General features: G+C 41.9%; 1 protein-coding gene and 1 long non-coding RNA gene across 2 annotated transcripts in view; both read right to left on the reverse strand.

The window, feature by feature from the left end:
* The window catches only part of LOC117827632 (NACHT, LRR and PYD domains-containing protein 12-like), a 29362-nt gene extending 5888 nt beyond the window's left edge, over positions 1-23474 (reverse strand). Inside the window, exons 1-12 of the mRNA XM_034704252.1 lie at positions 23407-23474; positions 23087-23218; positions 22856-22945; positions 22593-22712; positions 22225-22297; positions 21333-21540; positions 19280-21086; positions 19019-19192; positions 18549-18722; positions 18285-18458; positions 1993-2166; positions 1722-1895 (exon numbers count right to left, since the gene is read on the reverse strand). Coding sequence (XP_034560143.1) covers positions 1722-1895; positions 1993-2166; positions 18285-18458; positions 18549-18722; positions 19019-19192; positions 19280-21086; positions 21333-21540; positions 22225-22297; positions 22593-22712; positions 22856-22945; positions 23087-23218; positions 23407-23474 — 3368 coding nt within the window. The remainder of the gene's footprint in view (positions 1-1721; positions 1896-1992; positions 2167-18284; positions 18459-18548; positions 18723-19018; positions 19193-19279; positions 21087-21332; positions 21541-22224; positions 22298-22592; positions 22713-22855; positions 22946-23086; positions 23219-23406) is intronic.
* LOC117827633 lies at positions 13483-13741 on the reverse strand. The gene is made up of 2 exons (XR_004634250.1): positions 13681-13741; positions 13483-13547 (listed from the first exon to the last, which is right to left on the reverse strand). It is a non-coding gene; the product is annotated as an uncharacterized LOC117827633 (long non-coding RNA).
* Positions 23475-25356: the final 1882 nt, after the last annotated feature.

A 25356-nucleotide genomic window follows, 5' to 3' on the forward strand; every position in this document is an offset into this window, starting at 1 on the left:
GGTTCAACCAACGGCCGGACTCTCCTCCCCAGCACCTTAGAGAAGACTTTTCCAGGGAGGCTGAGGAGTGTGATCCCCCTATAGTTGGAACACACCCCCTGGTCCCCCTTCTTGAAAAGGGTAACCACCACGCCCGTCTGCCACTCCAGAGGCACAGTCCCCGATGTCCATGCAGAGGCGTGTCAACCAGGACTGCCCTACAACATCCAGAGCCTTGAGGAACTCGGGGCGGATCTCATCCAACCCCCGGGGCCCTGCCGCTTCGGAGCTGTTTGACTGCCTCCGCTACCTCAGCCCCACCAGGTGGTGATCAGTTGATAGCTCTGCTCCTCTCTTCACCCGAGTGTCCAGAACATACGGTCGCAGATCAGCCGATACGACTACAAAGTCGATCAGTGATCTGCGACCTAGGGTGTCCTGGTGCCACGTGCACTTATGAACACCCTTATGTACAGAAGTCCAGCAAATGAACACCACTACAGTTCAGATCAGGAAGGCCGTTCCTCCCAATCACGCCTCTCCAGGTCACGCTGTCATTGCCCACGTGAGCATTAAAGTCCCCCAGCAGGACAATGGAGTCCCCAGTCGGGGCGCCTTCCAGCACCCGTCCCAAAGACTCCAAAAAGGGTGGGTACTCTGAACTGCCGTTTGGTGCATAAGCACAAACAACAGTCAGGACCTGTTCCCCGACCTGAAGGTGCAGGGAAACAACCCTTTCATCCACCAGGGAAAATTCCAACACACAGGCAGAGAGCTGGGGAGCTATGAGCAAGCCCACACCCGCCCTCCGCCTCTCACCCGGCCCAACTCCGGCAAAGAAGGCCCGGCCACCAGGCGCTCGCCTGCGGGCCCCAACCCCAGGCCTGGCTCCTGGGTGAGGCTCTGGTGGCGCTCCGGACAAGGTACACTTGGTCCTGTTCTTATTCGTCATCAGGTGTCTTGGGGCCGCACTTTGTCTGTCCCCTCACCTAGGACCTGTTTGCCTTGGGAGTCCCTACCAGTGGCAATTGCCCGACAACATAGCTCCTAGGATCATTAAGGCATTCAAACCCCTCCACCACGTTAAGGTTGCGACCCATGCAGGACACGCTTACGGAAAAATCAGAGTCACCAAATGCCACTTCATATCCAAAATGTTTCCAAAATATCAGCAACCACTTCCTCCTTTGAGAGGAGAGGCAGTGGGAGGAGCTTCTGCAGTTCAGGACAACGTGAAAGCTTTCAGAAGAAAACTAAAAGTTGTAGTATTGAGGAACATTTAGATTGCAAACCAAGTGTACAATTTGGACAGCAATACATTTTAGATACAATGAAGAAAATGATTAAATAATATTTGATCATATTACGTTTATTAGACAACACTGTCTCCTAGGGATTAGGTCAGAGACGTATGGTGTCAACACTGATGAGAGTCCTTGTGTCTTACTTCACAACCCTTACTCACGATGCTGCCAGAACAGCTTCTTTACTCTGTGTCATAATTCTATCAGAAACCAGATGTGTATTCATATCACTTTAAGAAGACAGGACAGCTGTAGTCAACCTGATCATTCAGCTGATAATGAAAGATCATCATTTAACTGACATTTAGTGAGTGAGTGCCTTATTCAGGCCCAAACACTTCGCTTAGTAAGTAAGGACAAAATAAGATACTTTTTTTAGTGAAATAAGATTTTTTCTTTTATACATTCAGTGTTTGAGCTCTTGATGTCAGATTTTACCTCAGTGTATCCAGTCTGCAGAGTGGGTTCTCTAGTCCAGCAGATATTGTTTTCACTCCTTGGTCTCCTGGATGGTTGTAGCTCAGATCCAGCTCTCTCAGTCGGGAGGAGTTGAAGCTCAGAGCTGAGGCCAGAGAAGCACAGCCTGTCTCTGTGACCAGACAACCTGACAGACTGGAGTTAGAAAAAAGTAATACAATAAACATAAGTGTGTTGATTATTACTAACTCTTTACATATAACCTTAAAGCATAATGATCAGAGAACCTGACCTGAGAGTTTCAAGTTTACATTGGGGACTCTTCAGTCCAGCAGACAGAAGCTCAACTCCTGAATCCTGCAGGTCATTGTTACTCAAGTCTAGGTCTCTCAGCCTGGAGGACTGGGAGCTGAGGACTGAGGACAGAGCTTCACAGCTTCTCTCTGACAGGTTACATCCACTCAGCCTGAAGAAGATCATGAGAACAAACAAATGGTTTCAGTTGTAATGAACAGTTAATTGTGTTTAAAATGTCTCACTCATTAACTCACACAGCTTTGTTGGAGGCTTTAATCACTGGCAGCAGCCTCAGAAGAGCCTCCTCTGAAGCAGAGTATTTCTTCAGGTCAAACACGTCCAGATCTTTCTCTGATGACATTAACATGAAGACCAGAGCTGACCACTGAGCAGGAGACAGTTCATCTGTGGAGAGACGTCCTCCTTTTAGGTACCACTGAATCTCATTCATTAGAGATCGATCATTCAGTTCATTCAGACAGTGGAACAGGTTGATGCTTCTCTCTGCAGACATATCCTCACTGATCTTCTTCTTAATGTACTGGACTGTTTCCTGATTGGTCTGTGAGCTACTTCCTGTCTGTGTCAACAGACCTCCCAGGAGAGTCTGATTGGTCTGCAGTGAAAGACCTAGGAGGAAACGGAGGAACAAGTCCAGGTGTCCATTTGAACTCTGTAAGGCCTGGTCCACAGCACTCTGGTAGACCTGTACACCTATAGATCCGTTGTAGGTTGATGGTTCCTCCATCAGGTTGAGTCCAGAGTTGGTGAAGGTCAGATGGACACGAAGAGCAGCCAGAAACTCCTGAACGCTCAGATGTATGAAGCAGAACACCTTGTCCTGGTACAGTCCTCTCTCCTCTCTAAAGATCTGTGTGAACACTCCTGAGTACACTGAGGCTGCTCTGATATCAATGCCACACTCTGTCAGGTCGGACTCATAGAAGATCAGGTTTCCCTTCTGCAGCTGCTCAAAAGCCAGTTTTCCCAGAGACTCGATCATCTTCCTGCTCTCTAGACTCCAGAGTGGATCTGTCTCAGCTCCTCCGTCATACTTGATGCTCTTCAGTTTGGACTGAACCACCAGGAAGTGGATGTACATCTCAGTCAGGGTCTTGGGCAGCTCTCCCCCCTCTTTGGTCTTCAGCACATCCTCCAGAACTGTAGCAGTGATCCAGCAGAAGACTGGGATGTGGCACATGATGTGGAGGCTTCGGGATGTCTTGATGTGGGAGCTGATTCTGATGGCTTGCTCCTGGTCTCTGAATCTCTTCCTGAAGTACTCCTCCTTCTGAGAGTCAGTGAACCCTCTGACCTCTGTCACCATGTCAACACACCCAGGAGGGATCTGATTGGCTGCTGCAGGTCTTGTGGTTATCCAGAGGCAGGCAGAGGGGAGCAGGTTCCCCCTGATGAGGTTTGTTAGCAGCACATCCACTGAGGTGGACTCTGTAACATCAGTCAGGATCTGATTGTTGTGGAAGTCCAGAGGAAGTCGACACTCATCCAGACCATCAAAGATGAACACAACCTGGAACTCTTCAAACCTGCAGAGTCCTGCTTCTTTGGTTTGAGTAAAGAAGTGATGAACAAGTTCCACCAAGCTGAACTTTCTCTCTCTCAGCACATTCAGCTCTCTGAAAGTGAATGGAAATGTGAACTGGATGTCCTGGTTGGCTTTGTCTTCAGCCCAGTCCAGAGTGAACTTCTGTGTTAAGACTGTTTTCCCGATGCCAGCCACTCCCTTTGTCAGCACTGTTCTGATTGGTTGATCTCTTCCAGGTGAGCCTTTAAAGATGTCTTCTTTTCTGATGGTTGTTTCTGCTCTGTGTGGTGTCCTGGATGCTGTTTCAATCTGTCTGACCTCATGTTCATCATTGACCTCTCCAGTCCCTCCCTCTGTGATGTAGAGCTCTGTGTAGATCTGGTTCAGAAGGGTTGGGTTTCCTGCTTTAGCGATCCCCTCAAACACACACTGGAACTTCTCCTTCAGGTCAGACTTCAGTTTATGTCTGCACTCTGCAGCAGGAACAGTTCCTGAAAGAACAAAAGAGAAATGTGATGAATGATCTGAAGCTGCAATCAGTCTGATGAATTTAAATTTTCAGACATCAGGATGGATTTGATATTCCTCCTCTCTGAAATATCTTCAGCACATCAGCTGTGAAAAGTTTGTCACAGCTCATAGCTGTGGTACAAATGTGTGCATCATATTAACAGCAGTTTGAAATGTAAACCTCTCCCATGTTGTCTCCATTTCCTCTCTCCATCATGTTAAATGTGTTCAAATCCTCTTACTGCTCTGCAGACAGTCAGCCAGCTCCTCCTGCTTCATTCTCCTCAGGAAGTGCAGAGTGATCTCCAGAAAGGCCTCTCTGCTCCTCCTCTGCTCTTCATCCTCATCCTCCCTCCCACTCTCAAAGCATTCTGGGTAATCTGGACTCAGAACTCTCTGGATCCTCTTCAGCTCGGCCTTTACAAAACTGATGATGTTCTCCTGGAGCAGCTGGAACAGAACAAAATGTCAACTTGAATATGATTGAAGACAACAACCCAATATTTGGGCATAAAGACTTATGCACACAAATAGTTGTTAAAGCATCAAAAATAACATCATACATAAATACTTAGTATAGCAGCAACAGTGAAAATAAAAGTTTAAGTAGCTAAATAATAAATTATGAAAAGTTTATGATACATAAAACAATAGAACAATTTGAAAATAAATATTAAAGATTAAAATAATTAATTTATATGAAAATTACAAAACCCTATATAAGCAAGACTGAATATTTTTAGTTTAGGTTTAAGAGGCTCAATATTTTCGTCTCTTCTCAGATCCTCCAGCAGGATGTTTCAGCATCTCAGAGAATAATGTCTGAAGCAGCATCGCAATATGTTTTTGTTCTACCCAGGAGAACCGCTAGTAAAGAAGAGCCCAATGATCTGAGAGGCCACCCTGGTTCATAAATTTAAAGCATCTCAGGGATTGCAAGCGCAAGATCACGAAGTGCCATATTAACCAATTAAATAACTTTAAAACCAATAAGAAAACTAGCAGGCATCCAGTGTCAAGATTATAAATGGGTGTGATGTGTTCTCTCCTACTCTTTGTCAGGACTCATGCTGCTGCATTTTGAAAAAACTGCCTAATTCTCTCTATGTTGCTCTTAGAGAGAATGGTTCAGCATTAAAGGAGCCTTTAAAGATGGGTAAGCTACCAATGCCATGAACACACATCAGAGATGGGTGGCCCCTCTCCTCCCTAGAGTGGAGGACGCTCTGTGGTTTCCAAAAATAATGTCAGATTGGGATTTATCAGACCACACATCAGTTTTTCTCTGTGTCTCAGTACATGTTAAATTGGCTCAAGCCCAGAGACATCACTGACATTTCTGGATCACGTATATGGCTTCCTCTTTGCATGATACAGTTTTAACCTGCATTTGTGTACGCAGGGATGAACTGTGCTCACAGAAAACGTTTTTTGGATCTGATTTTAGACCATGCAGTGGTTTCCACTACAGATTCATGTCTGTTTTTAATGCAGTGTTGTCTGACTCAGTCAACCTGTTGATACCTCATTAGTTGACATATGGTCCTTGAGGTGTGTTTTGGGCATTACACAACTTTTTCAGTGTTTTGTTGTCCCTGTTCTGAAAAGTGTCGCTGGTATCAAATTTCAAACAAGCATACTTTTTTATTAGACTTTTTTTTTTTCGGTTTCAACATTTCATATGTTTCTTTGCACTGTTGTCAAATATATTTAGGGTGTAAATGATTTTCAGAGCATTTACTTCTGTTTTTACCACAGCTCCCCAGCTTTTGGGGATTTGGGTTGTAATTGAAGTTTACTCCGATTCTCAGGAGGAGCTGTATTTGTACATTCACACACCTTCAATATGGAGTCCAGCTGTGTTTGACCAATGGGAGCCTCTGATCTCTGAACTCTGTGGAGCAAATACAATATCATGTAGTGTATATAATATAATGACACACAGTGTTAATGTGATAGATTCTATGTAGTGGATCCTGGTAGAAAAACTGCTGGATTCTCTAACAAACACAGGACACAGTTATTTCTGCCTCCAATCCTGTTTACTGTTGTTGATCCTTATAGAAACTCAAAGAGTGAGAAATGTTCACCTTCACAGAGAAAACACCAACCACAGTTAGACATATTTCAGACACAACAACAGGAAGTTCACTTTGAAAGTCTTACGTTTCATCATCACTCATCTCTACAGATTTGAAGTCAATGAATCGTCCTATAGACCCGTCACTCTTTAAGGACGCACAGCTGGGTCCAGGTCCAGGAGAGTGTGGTCCATGCTGCTGCTCTAGGCTTTAAAACACACACATATGGAACGTACACACACATGTACACACACACACGCGCACACACACACACACACACACACACACACACACACACACACACACACACACACACACACACACACACACACACACACACACACACACACACACAGTGATGTGAGTGCTGAGCTCTGACATGGAGAAGAGTCATGGACAGGTAGAGATCCTCATCTCACCTCTCAGCTTCATGTTCCCCACACAGAGTGCTTTTAGAGGGAGGGGCTCCCTCCTTTCCGTCCTCACACTGATTCATCGCCGAGCCTCCACCTTCACACAAACACAACAACATGTTCATCATTACAACAAGCTTTACAGCACAAAGCCATACATCAGTTCCCATTCCTCTCAGTGCATCTGTGGGTTCTCTCTGGGTACTCCGGCTTCCTCCCACAGTCCAAAAACATGCTCACCAGGTTAGTTGGTCACTCTAAATTACCCATAGGTGTGAGTGTGTGTGAAAGGTTGTCTGTCTCTCCATGACACAAATACTTAGGACTGACAGAAAACCAATTGGAGCCACAAACAGGATCTGATGATCCCAAACACAGCCCCCAGACTCTCCCTTAAACTGTGGTAACCACAATAATATATTAGTTACATGGAAGTTTCAGTTCAACCCAAAAGTCTCTGTTTGGATCTACATGTTTCTTTATTTTGTTGTAAACCTATTTAAAATCTTTAGTTTTTACTTTAAATTTTCAAATGTTGACAAATATCAAACAGAGACAGGACAGGTGTGATTTTTTTGTTCTTTTAGGAGTCCTGTGACAGCTGAGGGGCCCTAAGCAAACACTCAGTCCACTTCCCCCCTGGGCTGGCTCTGGTCCATCTAAAGGATCTGAAGCCTCTGGGACAGTTGGGATCTAGACCCTACTTAAGAGTCTTCAGTGGAACTGAGTCAGTCTCAGTGTTGGAAGATATATGACTTCTGACCTCTCCATGCTTTTCACGTCAGACTATCAACAGTTATTAAATCAAAGCACCTGAGCCAAGTTAATCTAGGCTGTCAGACCGGTTCAGACACTCCTTGCAGTTTTTACTGATGCTGTGACTCAGATTACAAACAAACTGCTGCTGACTCTACTTCACAAACAAACTATAGAACAGGTCAATCTTTGTCAAATCACTGCTCTTTGACTCAGAGAGAAATTCTACAACATATTTCAACCAGCCAATCAGCATCCAGAAACATTTCTACAGTCAAACAGTGATGCAGCACTATGTGAGCACAGTGTTCCTGATCATCACACACGTACAGATTTCTCTGGAAGGATTCTCACCTGTTGACGTGAGTTCAGGTCAGCTTACAGACACTTTCCACCTTCATGTGTGGAGAGAAGAAGCTGCTGGTTTGTCCTTCGTCAGTCCTGGTGTCTGTGTGCGTCTGATCTGAAGGCGCTGTCACATCCTCATAACTTCAAAGTGATGTCAGAAGCAGTCTAACCTGTGGCAGAAACCTAGTCATTGTCAGACCACACATTGGTCACATGATGTAGTTCTACTATCAGACCACTAGATGGTGCTGACTGACCTAATGAAACAAACAGCAGAACTGACAGATGTGATGAAGCAGCCGTGTGGATCAACAGCTCTAATGGAGGTAGAAGCTGGTCCCACTCCCAATGTGTCCACTGTTTTAAATACACACTAACATGTAAATTAAAGGTATTTTTATTCTACACAAACCCTGCACAGTACCTTGGTGGATTATGAACAATTGCATTTTAACATTTCTTACTGAATTCTCATTTCCCTGTTATATGATGGAAAATATTTAGGATGAGGAATTGCAAGAACCCATCCTTCACAAGCAAGGACTACACCATCAACGGGAGGTAATTTACAATGATTTATTGATTTAATTGGATAGTGATTCTGAATTTGGTGTTGAACTTTACGCTGTTACACTGGTTTGGGAAAGGTTATTAGGTGATCCGCTGTACCTCCTGGGCACAACTAACCCCCCTTAAGAGACCTGTGTGTAGTAGGAAAGAAAGAAATCAGAAGAAAAGGGGTGAGAGTGCGGGGTGTGGAATCTGACAATGTGTGCATGAGTCCCAAAGCTTGAGATCTATTCAAGTCCCAAGTCTTTGGAGGGTGAGTCCAAGCCAAATTTCCAGTCATATTAGGGTGCAACTTTAGTGCTAAGATCCTTTCATCCTGTTCAGAAAACCGTCTAATGATGGCTTTACTGAAGTCTTTTCAATAGCATTTAACCTTTGTCGTTTTTTTTACAACAGTCAGAGGAAATCATTCAACCATCATGGAACAGAGCAAGGTGATAATTTATATAACCTGTTTTTAATAAAATCATTGAATTCTAAAGCAGTGATGTCCTCTTGATCAAAACTGAATTGATGCATCTGTCCAGTGTAGATTAGTATGGCTCTAACCTTTCAAAACATCAGTATCCTGATCAGCAATGTTTTTACAGGTAACGATGATATAGTACAGCTTTACTGATGAAATGTAACCATCTCCTCAGTTATGTTCAAAAGTAAGGACAATTATGAATTAACATAAAATCACATTTCACAAAATAAAACATCATCCAAATACTGACAATAATCAATCAATCTTTATTTATATAATACTAAATCACAACAAATGTTATCCCAGGATGCTTTACAAACACAGTAGGTTTAGACCGTACTCTATGTTATATTATTTATAAAGACCCTAACCCTAACCCAAGACAGGATTAGATCCAGTCCCATTTTACAGACAGATTCAGTCTGATCTCATCTTAATCCACCATGAGCAGAGCACTTTGCAGCATTTAGGAAGTTAACAGGCAGAAACCTTGCGCAGAACCAGACTCATGTCAGACAGACATCTGCCTAGACTGTCTTAAGCTTTGAAGGAGAAGAATATGCAGAAATAGAGAGATGAGTGGTGAGATGGATGGTAGTAGATGTAGCAACCATAGTCTGGCAATAACAACATGAACAATAAGTAATAGTTACATGTTTAAAACAAAAATAAACTTAAAAAAATAGGCATTCAATCAAACACAAAGCATGATGAGAAAGGAGATATAGGGCTTTAGTACAATATGTGTTCTCAGTTTTAAAAACAAGAATCCGTTTCTGATGAAAAGATGAGAAAAAAAACATACTGTAACTGTAGAAAAAAACACATTTGGACAAATAAACTGTGAAGGCCAGCTTTATTTTGATTAAAGGGATATTTCAGTTTATTTGAAGTGGGGTCGTATGAGTTACATTACACTAATGCTCCTGCTAGCCACAATGAGTGCCGGTGAGCTCTTCCCCTTTAATGAGAAAACTCCAAGAGAACCGGTTTTTCGTGTTTCGACTGCGAGTGAGCCGGCTCCCAACCGGGAAAACCAGTTCCAGAGAGGCTCCAACTCTTTGCTGGTCTAGAACTGCAAACCGCTTACGTCAGGACGAGGGGGGCGGAGTTGCCGTGATCAAAAACACAAAAAAATAATAAAAAAGAATAAGCAGTGGTCGGTTGAGCAGAAAAGCTGCCGTTGTTCGCCATCGTTGTTGTTGTGAGGGAAAGTTCGCGCTAGCACTGCTGGGAAAAGCGGCCACGTAATTCTGACGTCATGAGGTGCCTCTTCCACGGGCTTGAGCGGGTGACAAAAACGTGTGCCGAGTTCAACCAGCTCCGAATCAACGCGAACACCAGCCCGGAAATACAACCCCGGTTTGCGTTGGTCGAAAAGAGGTATCTGAGGCTTCATCTTTTATTTCTATGTAACTCAGGCTAAAATTAGTTGGCTTTGTTATTTTTTTTGTAAAACTTGAGTGAAAAAAGAAATACAAAATGTGCTATTGGTTCTTAGTTTCAGGAAAATCAGCTGTGAAATGCCAGGAAGCACATGGTGCAAGCATACTCCGTGAGTCTGGCCCGTTTTTAAGAGTTCACCCGCTGCCAAAGGTAAGGTTTCAATCAGCTGATTTTATAGGCACAGTCAACAGGTGAAGCCCAGTTTATGGCCAACACTAGGTTGTCACGATCCCAAAATGTTGACTTTGTTATCAATTCCCAGTTTAGTATTATGACACTCAACACCAAAATGACACCCGACACTGAAAAAATTGCTAGCTTAATACCTCAGATCGGAGTAACCGTGGACATATGTCATGAGACCCACAGGGTGCAACCTTTATGTAGATGGAATTTTGGTATATTTATTACAGCAAATATATATAGTATAAATACTGTAAATATATATACAGTGCTGTGAATAAGTATTTGCCCCCTTCTTGATTTCTTATATTTTTGCACATTTTTCACACCTAAATGTTTCAGATCATCAAACAAATTTTAATTTAGACAAAGATAACCAGAGTAAACACTAAATGCAGTTTTTAAATGATGATTTCATTTTTTAAGGGAAAAAAGTTATCCAAACCCACCTGACCCTGTGTGAAAAAGTATTTGCCCCCTAAACCTAATAACTGGTTGTGCCACTCTTGGAGGCAGTAACTGCAATCAAGTGTTTGTGATTACTGGCGATGAGTCTTTTACATCGCTCTGGACGAATTTTGTCCCACTCTTCTTTACAGAATTATTTTAATTCATCCACACTGGAGGGTTTTCAAGCATAGACGGCCTGTTTAAGGTCATACCATAACATCTCAATCGGATTCAAGTCCGGACTTTGACTAGGCCACTCCAAAACCTTAATTTAGTTTTTTTTTTTTTTTTTGGGATCATTGTCATGCTGCATAACCCAAGTGCGCTTAAGCTTGAGGTCTCGTACTGATGGCTAGACATTCTCCTTCAGGATTTTCTGGTAAAGAGCAGAATTCATGGTTCCATCAATTACAGCAAGTCATTCAGGTCCTGACGCAGCTAAGCAGCCCCAGAACATCACTCTACCACCACCATGTTTACTGTTGGTATGATGTTCTTTTTATCAAATGCTGTGTTGGTTTTACGCCAGATGTAACGAGACACACACCTTCCAAAAAGTTCAACTTTTGTCACGTCAGTCCACAGCATACTTTCCCAGAAGTCTTGGGGATCATCGAGATGTCTTTTGACAAATGTGAGACAAGCCTTTGTGCTATTTTTGGTCAGCAGTGGTTTTCGCTTTGGAACTCTCTTATGGATGCTATTTTTGCCCAATCTCTTTCTTATTGTGGAATCATGGACACTGACCTTAACTGAGGCAAGTGAGGCCTGCAGTTCTTTAGAAATGGTTCTGTTTTTTTTGAGACCTGGATGAGTCGTCGCTGTGTTCTTGGAGTAATTTTGGTAAGCCGGCCACTCCTGGGAAGGTTCACCACTGTTCCAAGCCTTCTTCATGTGTGGATAATGGCTCTCACTGTGGTTCTCTGGAGTCCCAAAGCCTTAGAGATGGCTTTTGTAACCCTTCCCAGACTGATAGATGTCAATGACTTTTTTTTTCATCTGTTCTGGAACTGTTAATCACAGTTAAATTGTGATTGAACAAGGGGGGCAAATACTTTTTCACATTGGGTCAGGTGGGTTTGGATAACTTTTTTCCCTTGAAAAATAAAATCATTTAAAAACTGCATTTAGTGTTTACTCTGGTTATCTTTGTCTAACATTAAAATTTGTTTAATGATCTGAAACATTTAAGTGAGAAAAATGTGCAAAAATATGAGAAATCAGGAAGGGGGCAAATACTTTTTCACAGCACTGTACGTACGTATAGTGTGCTCTGCACATTGCCCATGTGTTGCTCCATGAATAGTTTCAGAACAATAGATCATAGTTTACTGTTAAGACATGGCTTCTCCTTTGCATGGTACAGTTTTAACCTGTATTTGTGGATGCAGTGATGGACTGTGTTCACAGACAATGGTTTTTGGAAGTGCCATGTAGCTATTTCCACTACATAGTCATGTCTGTTTTTAACACAGTGCTGCCTTAGGAACCTGAAAGGTTCATGGAGCATTCAAAGAAAGGGGGAGATTTTCAGGGAACAATAGTGTTTGTCCTTTAGGGCTTCTTCTAGATTTTGCCACAGGTCTAAATTAACAACCTGAACTCAGAACCAGAACCAAATACATTTCAGAAAACACTCAAACACTTGTTATGGAACATTTCTAAGACAGCAAGAGTAGTGGAAGTTTACCAGACAGCACTATTGCTATCTGTTGCTGTACATGTTTGTGTGCTAATGTGAAGTTTTTTTTTGGGTACCTCTATGAGAACGTATATTGTGACTCACTCCTTAAATAGGTGCACTTCTGCATGGTCTGAATGATTTAAGTCCTCCTCTGTTGTTTTCCTATATTTCTATATATCATCTATGCACATTCTCGATTTTGTCACTTACTTTCTACAGACCTAACGCTCTGTTGAACGTTTGGCCTTTATTGCAAGAAATTAACCTTTGAAAGACAAACTCTGTTGCTCAAGACAATCTTTATTACAGATAATCACTCTACTGGACCAAGGTATTTGTTATTTTCCAATACACACTTCAAGGCACTTTCTTTAAAAACAACAACAACATGTATGAAACCTAACTTATCTGGTAGTTAATTTACAATGTTTTTTTTTACATAATGTTTATCATGTCTAAAACTAGCACTGATCAAACTATTACTTTGTTTAAGTGCTTTTGTCATGTTTTAGATATGTGATTTTTCATCACACAATTCAAATCTTTAATGCAATGTGTCTGTTTAACGAGTCAGACTGTCATTGTCCGTGACCCACTGTGACAGTCAGTGATATATAGAAAATATAAATAAAGCAAGCAAAGATTGATGTGTCGAGGTCAAGCGGCCACCAGGCTTATACAACAGACCTCACCTTTCTTAAGAAACAAAACTACAATCAGAACTCACAAGAACAGCAATAAACACACATATTGATGCTAATCAATTAAAGAAGTTGTGATATATTAACATAGCAAAATCCTATAATGTGACAAAGGAAAGGAACAGAAAATATATACACAGAAGCAGATGTGATGACAGTTTCTTTGTAAACATTTCTAAAGAAGACGAGCACTTAACAACATGTCTTTCAGCATTCAGTATTTGCACATCATGATATCTGAGTGTCAAGTTATGTGGGGTTTTATCTCAGCCCCTGACCCAACTTGAAAGGGCCTGGAACACATGAAAAGATGCTAGGACAACTCAAATCTGCTTTTTCCATTTATTTTAGGTCATCACATGGTTTCAAGGCAGGATTCATCAGGTTGTAAATCTTCAGACAAACAAAAGACAGCCATATCACTTAATAATCAATTAAAGTAAATGTTTCTTAAACATTTTCCTTTTCAACTTAACAGACAGCATTTCAAATAATGTCAAACAAAATCAAAAAGTCTATTTCATACCAGTGGCCTCTTTCAATGTTCCTCAAGCTGAAACCTTCCTTCTCTGGCTGAGACAGTTTGAGCTTTGAGTTGCACTAATTGCAGCTGAGTGCACTGCTTCTTCTACCAGTGTGATTTTGGTAGGTGCTAGGGTTTCTGCTCCTTGCCACCACCCACTGGATTGCAGTGAGCATTGTTTGTCATTTCCTCAGCTTTGACTGGAGACTGAGAGAAAACTGTCCGTGTTTAGCTTTAAAATAGGAAAGGTGAAGATGATCAACCAGTCTGGTAGCATATGAATGAATCTGGGAATTTGATTAATATAAGTTTTGAGGGTGAAGAGTGAAAATAAACATTTGTATATAAACATATCTGATGAATATTTATGTCGTTTACTGAAAGAATGTTCAGTTTTTTGAAAAGGGAAGCAGAAGCTTTTGTCAGGCTAGAGAAAGTTGTCAAATTCAGAGATCTTGTAACAAATGAAGTTTATGAAGGTCATAGAGGTGAGTATTTGCCAGACAATATTACCATGAATCAAATAGGGATGAATCATAGAATAATATAAAGGTTATAAACAAGACACATTTATAAAACTACAAAGTTTGTTGATGATCCTCAATGACTTTACATTTTTAATAAATAAAATGTATATATTTCTTCTTCAATTTAAACTCTCATCCACGGTGTTCCAAGAATTGAATGTGAGAGACTTGGTATATTTTATTTCCATCTATCGACACTTTTACATAATCCCTTTAATTTCTCCTGCTTCTTCCTGAAAATATCATGAAATTTGACTTTTTATAAAGTGTATTAAGTTTAAATCATCTTGCAACTTTCCAATTTCTCATTAGTATTGCTTATTTGAATATTCTAGTGTAAATTAACTTCTGTAGGATTTTTACAAAACAAGGTCAGATAGACATGAGACGATAGTTTGTAAACTGTGATCACCTGTTTTGAATAATTGTGAAACTTTTGCTTTTAAAGCTCTTCGGGGACAAAAGCAGTTTCCAGTGATCGCTCGAAGATGAGTGAGAGGTTCAAGAGTGTAATTTGATTCTTCTTTCGTTAATTCACCTTTAATTTCATCACGGCCAGCCGAGGTGTTTTCAGATTTTTAATTATATTACTACTTGTAGTATGAGTGAGGCATGATTTTTTCATAATAGAGATTTAAATAAGTAAAGTTTGGATAGCCAGTATTCCAGTCAGTTCTGCTCTTTGTTAACAGAATTCATACTGATGTGACCGAAAAAGTCACATGATCACTTGAAGTGTGTGTGTGTTAGTGCAGAGGGTAAACTGTTCATCAGCAGCTGTTTGTGTGTGTAGTGTTTGTGTAGAGAGGAGGAGACTCTCCCTGCTACACAGAACACAGACACACTGAGGAATCATAAGACAACAGAAACCCAGGATACAGAGGTTCAGTGAAGGAGGTGCTGAAGGTGTGAAGGTGGATCAGTGAGTCAGAGGAGACTCTGTAGAAGGACAGAGTGCCAGCAGGACAGTCCACATACACTGCTACCCTGTGAGAGTCAGAGGACCAAGAGAGAAGGAGGTCTGTTCCTCTGTTGTTGTGATAGACAGAGTAACCTTCATCAGTGCAGATCAGACTCCAGGACTGTTCATTAGAGCCAAACAAACAGTCAGTACTGTTTCCTTCCGTTCTCATTTCTCTGTAACTTACTGATATATAAACCCATCCTCTCCCCTCGACCTCCCAGTAACAGCGACCAATCAGACCCTCTCTACAAAGCAGCTGAGACCAGCGGATAAATCTGTCTGGATGATCAGGATATGACTGAACCTCTCTCCCGATTGTCACCTTCCTGTTGTCTTCAGACAGTCTGAGCTCTCTGTGTGCTGTGTTTGAGTCCAGAGTGAGTTCACAGACATCTGATGGAGGGACAAAAACAAAACACAGCAGCAGTTTATCATCAGACACACCTGAATGCTTTATTCTTTTTTAGCTGACAGTCTGCTGTTTGATCATCATGAGTCAAACTGATTCCACACTTACACTTCTTCAGTCCAGGTTTTAACCACTGCTCTCCACCATGGTCAACCCTGAAGGAAGAAACACAGTCAGAGTTATGTTCTGTCCAACATGAGTCCTATCTGCTGTTCAACATAAAGCAGTGTTCCAAAGTTTGTCCCTGTGACAGAGAAACAGGCTGAAACTCCTCTGAGCTAGTTGTCTCCATCACTCTGTCTCTTTTTCTGACAGCGTTGAGATACTCGGAGAAAAAGAAGAACACAAAGATTCAAAAAGCAATAATTAGCTGAATGAAGATGATAAGAAACCTCTCGTGACTGTGTGAGGCTCTTCTTTGATCATTCAGAGTCAGCTAGAGGAGAGGGAGTAGAAGCATCACACCTGACACAGAGTCTGTAACAAGTGTTAGTTTGAGCTGTTTAAATGGTTGAAGGATCCTGGACTTTGGAAGTCCAGATTCTGTTTCTCATGTCCTCTTTGAAATCAGATGATTCCTGCTGAACCTTTGTTCTGTCACTTTAAAGTAGTCGGCTCTTTTTATGTGTCAGGAGTAAAAATGAATCATCCTAAAGATCCTGTCTTATGGTTTCAGAGTGATGAAGACAGCTGGAGAACAATTGGAGCATCAACATTAAAATCATTTCCACATGTCCTCCATTGTGTCTCAGAGTCCCTGCTGAAACAAACAGCAGATAGCAGCATGTATATGAAGCTGATTATGACTGACAGGTCTGCTGCTTGTCTCACTGAATGTAGCTGTGTCAGTAAACCAGTAGAGCTCAGTTATGCAGTCAGTACTTTGAATCCATGTTTCTAACATCTGTAACTTGCTTAATTCTGTTCATGCTGAGATTCACTTCAATCTCTCCATTTCTTTTTCAGAGTGCAGACTCTGTACAGACCCCTGTGGACAGAAGAGTGGGTGTGTGTTTCAGAAGAACCGAGCTACATTTACTTTGACTTAAAAGTGTTACTTGCTGAACGTCTGGTGGGAAACGCCACTTTGAGGCAAAGGAGGAGAAATCTAATGGGAACCACGCTAACAGCCTCACCCTACCAAAGAAAGCCATTGCATTGCACATTGCACAACAGTGGATATATGAAGGGGGCGTTTCACAGTAGCGGATTTGTTTGATGGCTCACGACATAAAGAGACAATCAAATCAAGAATTGAAGATATTCTCATGTCAGCCATGAATAAAATCACAGATCTGCTGGAGATTTGACTGTTGTTGTGTCATGATTGAACTAGGTGTTAACTTTTATCTTGAAATGGCACATTGATGTGAGTAATTTGGACAGCAATACATTTTCAGATACAATGAAGAAAATGATTCAATAATATTTGATCATATTATGTTTATCAGACAACACTGTCTCCTAGGGATTAGGTCAGAGTTGTATTGTGTCAACACAGATGAGAGTCTTCATGTGTCTTAATTCACAACCTTTACTCACAATGCTGTCAGAGCAGCTTCTTCAGTCTTTGTCATGATTCTATTAAAGAGTAACTGTCAGAAATCAGCTGTGTATTAATCTCACTTTAAGAAGACGGGACAGCTGTAGTTTATCTGATCAATCAGCTGATCGTGAAAGATCATCATTTAGCTGACATTTAGTGAGTTAGTGTACATCAGAGTAAATATTTTATTTGTATATATTATGTAATTTTATTTTTAATGAACATTCTCAAAACTTCAATGTAATATTTTCTGCCATATTAGTGAGACAAAGTATTTTTGTGCACCTTCAGCCCTATATTGAATGTAAATATGTTTACCTAGTTCCACTTACCTGTTGTAGCAGGGGGGTCTATAATTAATGACACACACGCAGACAAAGAGGTGACAAAGCTGCACTTTCCTGTCAAAAGTCATGCAGCTCCTGTCATGGTGAGGGTATAGTGATGCTCTCCCCTGTGTTTTAAACTAGCTTTTAAAGATTCTTAAAACTTTTTTATCATTGGTGTTGGTCGGTAAAACAGACTTTTAAACGATGTTAAATATGTTGGATATATTACGTCATTTGCATATTGTGTGACTCGCTGCAGGAGAGAGAGACTGTGTCACTCCCTGTGTGTGTGCGTGTGTGAGTTTGTGTGACTTTGCCCTGTGCCACTCTTTGTAGTTACATATTGATGTTTAAACTGTTATTTTGATGTTCTTATGAAATTTAAAAGGACTAAAGAAGTACTTTAGATAAAAGTGGAGAAAATAAATATTTCTATATTATTATTTTTGTTAGATACAAATGTATTGTAACACATTATAAAAGGCATGCAGGTCCTGACTTCTGTGTGAGTGACTTCCTTCATGCTGACAAGCAACCATCTTAAGTCTGCTACAAGTGCATCCCTTAAAGAGTGTCTTAGATCTCTGTTTGAAAGTAAAAAGTGTTAAACTGCTGATATTGTCAAAGAAAATATCAGAGAATAACAACAGATTCCTTTCTCCTTTAGTTTCTTTTGAATAGGTTTTTTTTCTATTTGATAGTCTTCTAGTGGTCTGGGTTTCCTGATTCAGGTCCAACCACTCTGAAGAGAATCAAACATGGCAAGATATTTTTGGTGAAAGAAGATATCCTTTATACATTCAGTGTTTGAGCTCTTGATGTCAGATTATACCTCAGTGTATCCAGTCTGCAGAGTGGGTCCTCCAGTCCAGCAGATATTAGCTCCACTCCTTGGTCTCCTGGATGGTTGTAGCTCAGGTCCAGCTCTCTCAGGTGGGAGGAGTTGTAGTTCAGAGCTGAGGCCAGAGAAGCACAGCCTGTCTCTGTGATCAGACAACCTGACAGACTGGGGTTAGAAAAAAAATCATACAATGAGCAACCAGTTTTTACAATTTTAATACAAATAATCATAAACATTATGAGCAGGAAACCTGACCTGAGAGTTTCAATGTTACAGTTTGGACTTTTCAGTCCAGCAGACAGAAGCTCAACTCCTGAATCCTGCAGGTCGTTGTTACTCAGGTCAAGCTCTCTCAGACTGGATGACTTGGAGCTGAGGACTGAGGACAGAGCTACACAGCTTCTCTCTGACAGGTTACATCCAGCAAACCTGAGTGGACATGTAAACATTTGTCATAGCTGCTGTTATTTATGAAATGATCACAGCCATGTATGTTGTTTTATGTATTCTATAAACAATATTTTTGGTGGTACTTGTCTGAAATTTTTGTTTTCATCAGCCAGCCTCAATGAAGACGGATTGAATAAGTTGATTTTCCTGACCTGTCCTGACTAATGATTTAAGGAACCTCAATGTCTTGTGTAGCGATCTGTTTTGATGTCACCAACATTCATTGTGCCATTGTCTCTGGAAGTGTAAGATTTTACTTTCAGCTTTATACTGACCTGAGGGTTTCCAGTTTACAGTGTGGACTCTTTAGTCCAGCAGACAGAAACTCAACTCCTGAATCCTGTAGGTCGTTGTTACTCAGGTCCAGGTCTCTCAGACTGGAGAACTGGGAGCTGAGGACTAAGGACAGAGCTACACAGCTTCTCTCTGACAGGTTACATCCACTCAGCCTGAAGAAGATCGGGAGATCAAACAAATGGTTTCAGTTGTCATGAACAGAATTAATTACGTTTAAAATGTCTCACTCATTAACTCACACAGCTTTGCTGGAGGTTTTGATAACTGGCAGCAGCCTCAGAAGAGCCTCCTCTGAAGCAGAGTATTTCTTCAGGTCAAACACGTCCAGATCTTTCTCTGATGACATTAAGATAAAGACCAGAGCTGACCACTGAGCAGGAGACAGTTCATCTGTGGAGAGACATCCTGATCTCAGGGACCGTTGGATCTCCTCCACTAGAGAATAATCATTCAGTTCATTCAGACAGTGGAACAGGTTGATGCTTCTCTCTGCAGACAGATCCTCACTGATCTTCTCCTTGATGTACTGGACTGTTTCCTGATTGGTCTGTGAGCTACTTCCTGTCTGTGTCAGCAGACCTCCCAGGAGAGTCTGATTGGTCTGCAGTGAAAGACCCAGGAGGAAGCGCAGGAACAAGTCCAGGTGTCCGTTTTGACTCTGAAAGGCCTGGTCCACAGCACTCTGGTAGAAACTTGTTTTTTCTGGTTTGTCTCTCAATATATTAGACCAGCAGGATGTTGTTTGTTCTTCTTCCATCAGGTTGAGTCCAGAGTTGGTGAAGGTCAGATGGACATGAAGAGCAGCCAGAAACTCCTGAACGCTCAGATGTATGAAGCAGAACACCTTGTCCTGGTACAGTCCTCTCTCCTCTCTAAAGATCTGTGTGAACACTCCTGAGTACACTGAGGCTGCTCTGATATCAATGCCACACTCTGTCAGGTCGGACTCATAGAAGATCAGGTTTCCCTTCTGCAGCTGCTCAAAAGCCAGTTTTCCCAGAGACTCGATCATCTTCCTGCTCTCTGGACTCCAGAGTGGATCTGTCTCAGCTCCTCCGTCATACTTGATGCTCTTCAGTTTGGACTGAACCACCAGGAAGTGGATGTACATCTCAGTCAGGGTCTTGGGCAGCTCTCCCCCCTCTCTGGTTTTCAGCACATCCTCCAGAACTGTAGCAGTGATCCAGCAGAAGACTGGGATGTGGCACATGATGTGGAGGCTTCGGGATGTCTTGATGTGGGCGATGATTCTGATGGCCTGCTCCTGGTCTCTGAATCTCTTCCTGAAGTACTCTTCCTTCTGAGGGTCAGTGAACCCTCTGACCTCTGTCACCATGTCAACACACTCAGGAGGGATCTGATTGGCTGCTGCAGGTCTTGTGGTTATCCAGAGGCAAGCAAAGGGAAGCAGATTCCCCCTGATGAGGTTTGTCAGAAGTGTATCCACTGAGGTGGACTCTGTAACATCAGTCAGGATCTGATTGTTGTGGAAGTCCAGAGGAAGTCGACACTCATCCAGACCGTCAAAGATGAACACAACCTGGAACTCTTCAAACCTGCAGAGTCCTGCTTCTTTGGTTTGAGTAAAGAAGTGATGAACAAGTTCCACCAAGCTGAACTGTCTCTCTCTCAGCACATTCAGCTCTCTGAAAGTGAAGGGGAATGTGAACTGGATGTCCTGGTTGGCTTTGTCTTCAGCCCAGTCCAGAGTGAACTTCTGTGTTAAGACTGTTTTCCCGATGCCAGCCACTCCCTTTGTCAGCACTGTTCTGATTGGTTGATCTCTTCCAGGTGAGCCTTTAAAGATGTCTTCTTGTCTGATGGTTGTTTCTGCTCTGTGTGGTGTCCTGGATGCTGTTTCAATCTGTCTGACCTCATGTTCATCATTGACCTCTCCAGTCCCTCCCTCTGTGATGTAGAGCTCTGTGTAGATCTGGTTCAGAAGGGTCGGGTTTCCTGCTTTAGCGATCCCCTCAAACACACACTGGAACTTCTCCTTCAGGTCAGACTTCAGTTTATGTCTGCACTCTGCAGCAGGAACAGTTCCTGAAAGAACAAAAGAGAAATGTGATGAATGATCTGAAGCTACAATCAGTCTGATGAATTTAGATGTTCAGACATCAGGATGGATTTGATTTTCCTCCTCTCTGAAATATCTTCAGCACATCAGCTGTGAACAGATGTGGTACAAATGTGTGCATCATATTAACAGCAGAGTTTGACATGTAAACCTCTCCCATGTTGTCTCCATTTCCTCTCTCCACCATGTTAAATGTGTTCAAATCCTCTTACTGCTCTGCAGACAGTAAGCCAGCTCCTCCTTCTTCATTCTCCTCAGGAAGTGCAGAGTGATCTCCAGAAAGGCCTCTCTGCTCCTCCTCTGCTCTTCATCCTCATCCTCCCTCTGACTCTCAAAACATTCTGGGTAATCTGGATTCAGAGCTCTCTGGATCCTCTTCAGCTCTGCCTTTACAAAACTGATGATGTTCTCCTGGCGCAGCTGGAACAGAACAAAATGTCAACTTGAATGTAATTGAAGACAAGATTGAGGGAAGCTCCATGACAAAAATAATGTTATCATGATTTGTCAGAGCACACGTCAGTTTTTCTCTGTGTCTCAGTAAATGTTAAATTGACTCGAGCCCAGAGACATCACTGCATTTCTGGATCACGTATATGGCTTCCTCTTTGCATGATACAGTTTTAACCTGCATTTGTGTACGCAGGGATGAACTGTGCTCAAAGAAAACGTTTTTTGGATATGATTTTAGACCATGCAGTGGTTTCCACTACAGATTCATGTCTGTTTTTAATGCAGTGTTGTCTGACTCAGTCATATCACTAACCTGTTGCAACCTCATTAGTTGGGATATGTTCCTTGAGGTGTTTATTGAGCATTACACTAATTTTCAGTGTTTTGTTGTCCCTGTTTTGAAACGTGTCGCTGGTATCAAATTTAAAATAAGCATACATTTACATTCAGCATTCTATGAAATGTTTTTTTCAGTTTCAACATTTGATATGTTTCTTTGCACTGTTGTCAAATAGGGTGTACATTATTTTCAGAGCATCAACTTCTGTGTTTATCAATGTGTTACACAGCTTCCCAGCTTTTCGGGGATTTGGGTTGTAATTAAAGTTTACTCTGATTCTCAGGAGGAGCTGTGTTTGTACATTTACACACCATCATAATGGAGTCCAGCTGTGTGTGATGCTGCTGGGCAGACTGACCAATGGGAACCTCTGATCTTTCAACTCTGTGGAGCAAATATAATATCATGAAGTGTATATAATATAATGACACACAGTGTTGATGTGATAGATTCTATGTAGTGGATCCTGGTAGAAACACTGCTGGATCCTCCTACAAACACAGGACACATATGAAGATACATGCTGAGTACAGTTATTTCTGCCTCCAATCCTGTTTACTGCTGCTGATCCTGATAGAAACTCAAAGAGTGACTAATGTTCACCCTCACAGAGAAAACACCAACCACAGTTAGAGATGTTTCAGACACAACAACAGGACGTTCACTTTGAAAGTCTTACCTTTCATCATCACTCATCTCTACAGACTTGAACTCCATAAATCGACCGATTGACCAGTCACTCTTTAAGGACACACAGCTGGGTCCAGGTCCAGGAGAGTCTGGTCTCTGATGTTTGACACTGACAGAATCGCAAACACTGATAAAGAAACATGAACACTGAACATCTTCAAGGTTTGTATGTGGCTGAAATTTACTACAAACTTTTCAAATGTTGATTCTGATAAAAACGTTGTGATAGATGATTACTTTGGATGATCAGACCGACTTCCATCTTTGAACTCCACAAATCGACCGATAGACCAGTCACTCTTTAAGGACACACAACTTGGTCCAGGTCTAGGAGAGTCTGGTCTCTGATGTTTGACACTGACAGAATCACAAACATTGATGAAGAACTTGAACACTGAAAATCTTTCAGGTTTGTATGCAGCTGAGATTAATTCAAACTTTTGTATTGTTGATTCTGATAAAAACAATGTGATAGATGATTACTTTGGTTGATCAGACTGATCTCCATGTTTGAAAGCAATCGGTTGTTCCATGGATGGATCTCTCTTTAAGGACGCACAGCTGGGTTCAGGTCCAGGTCCAGCAGAGTCAGGTTTGTGTTGTTGTTTTTGGGCACACACACACACACACACACACACACACACACACACACACACACACACACACACACACACACACACACACACACACACACACACACACACACACACACACACACACACAGTGATGTGAGTGCTGCGCTCTGACATGGAGGAGAGTCATGGACAGGTAGAGATCCTCAATCCTCATCTCACCTCTGAGCTTCACGTTCCCCACACAGAGTGCTTTTAGAGGGAGGGGCTCCCTCCTCTCTGTCCTCACACTGATTCATCGCCGAGCCTCCACCTTCACACAAACACAACAACATGTTCATCATTACAACAAGCTTTACAGCACAAAGCCATACATCAGTTCCCATTCCTCTCAGTGCATCTGTGGGTTCTCTCTGGGTACTCCGGCTTCCTCCCACAGTCCAAAAACATGCTCACCAGGTTAGTTGGTCACTCTAAATTACCCATAGGTGTGAGTGTGTGTGAAAGGTTGTCTGTCTCTCCATGACACAAATATTTAGGACTGACTAAAACCTTATCGGAGCCACAAACATGATCTGATGGATCCCAAACACAGCCCCCAGACTCTCCCTTAAAATGTGGTGACCACAATAATATTGAAGAGTTCAACTAAAAAGTCTCTGTTTAGAGCTACATATTTCTTTATTTTGTTGTAAACCTATTTAAAATCTTTACTTTTTACTTTAAATTTTCAAATGTTGACAAATGTCAAACAGAGACAGGACAGGTGTGATTTTTTTGTTCTTTTAGGAGTCCCATGACAGCTGAGGGGCCCTAAGCAAACACTCAGTCCACTTCCCCCTGGGCTGGCTCTGGTCCATCTAAAGGATGTGGAGCCTCTGGGACAGTTGAGATCTAGAGTCTTCTGTTGAACTGAGTCAGTCTTAGTGTTGGAAGATATATGACTTCTGACCTCTTCATACAAGCTTTTCACCTCAGACTATCAACAGTTATTAAATCAAAGCACCTGAGCCAAGTTAATCTAGGCTGTTAGACCGGTTCAGACACTCCTTGCAGTTTTTACTGATGCTGTGACTCAAACTTATTACAAACAAACTGCTGCTGACTCTACTTCACAAACAAACTATAGAACAGGTCAATCTTTGTCAAATCACTGCTCTTTAACTCAGAGAGAAACTCTACAACACATTTCAACCAGCCAATCAGCATCCAGAAACATTTCTACAGTCAAACAGTGATGCAGCACTATGTGAGCACAGTGATCTTGATCATCACACATGTACAGATTTCTCTGGAAGGATTCTCACCTGTTGACGTGAGTTCAGGTCAGCTTACAGACACTTTCCACCTTCATGTGTGGAGAGAAGAAGCTGCTGGTTTGTCCTTCGTCAGTCCTGGTGTCTTTGTGCGTCTGATCTGAAGGCGCTGTCACATCCTCATAACTTCAAAGTGATGTCAGAAGCAGTCTAACCTGTGGCAGAAACCTAGTCATTGTCAGACCACATATTGATCACATGATTCAGTTCTACTATCTGACCACTAGATGGTGGTGACTGACCTTCTAATGAAACAAACAGCAGAACTGATAGATGTGATGAAGCAGCAGTGTGGATCAATAGTTCTGATGGAGGCAGAAGCTGGTCCTGGTCCCGGTCCCGATGTGTTGACTGTTTTAAATTCACACTAAGATGCAAATAAAGGTATTTTTATTCCACACAAACCCTGCACAGTGCCTTGATGGATTATGAAACAATTGCATTTTTACATTTTTGACTGAATTCTCATTTCCCCCTCATATGATGGAAAATATTTAGGATGAGGAATTGCAATAACCCATCCTTCACAAGCAAGGACTACACCATCAACAGGAGGTAATTTACAATGATTTATTGATTTAATTGGATAGTGATTCTGAATTTGGTGTTGAACTTTACGCTGTTACACTGGTTTGGGAAAGGTTATTAGGTGATCCGCTGTACCTCCTGGGCACAACTAACCCCCTTAAGAGACCTGTGTGTAGTAGGAAAGAAAGAAATCAGAAGAAAAGGGGTGAGAGTGCGTGGTGTGGAATCTGACAATGTGTGCATGAGTCCCAAAGCTTGAGATCTATTCAAGTCCCAAGTCTTTGGAGGGTGAGTCCAAGCCAAATCTCCAGTCATATTAGGGTGCAACTTTAGTGCT

This window comes from Notolabrus celidotus, chromosome 16 (genome assembly GCF_009762535.1).
Source record: "Notolabrus celidotus isolate fNotCel1 chromosome 16, fNotCel1.pri, whole genome shotgun sequence".
Taxonomy (NCBI): domain Eukaryota; kingdom Metazoa; phylum Chordata; class Actinopteri; order Labriformes; family Labridae; genus Notolabrus; species Notolabrus celidotus.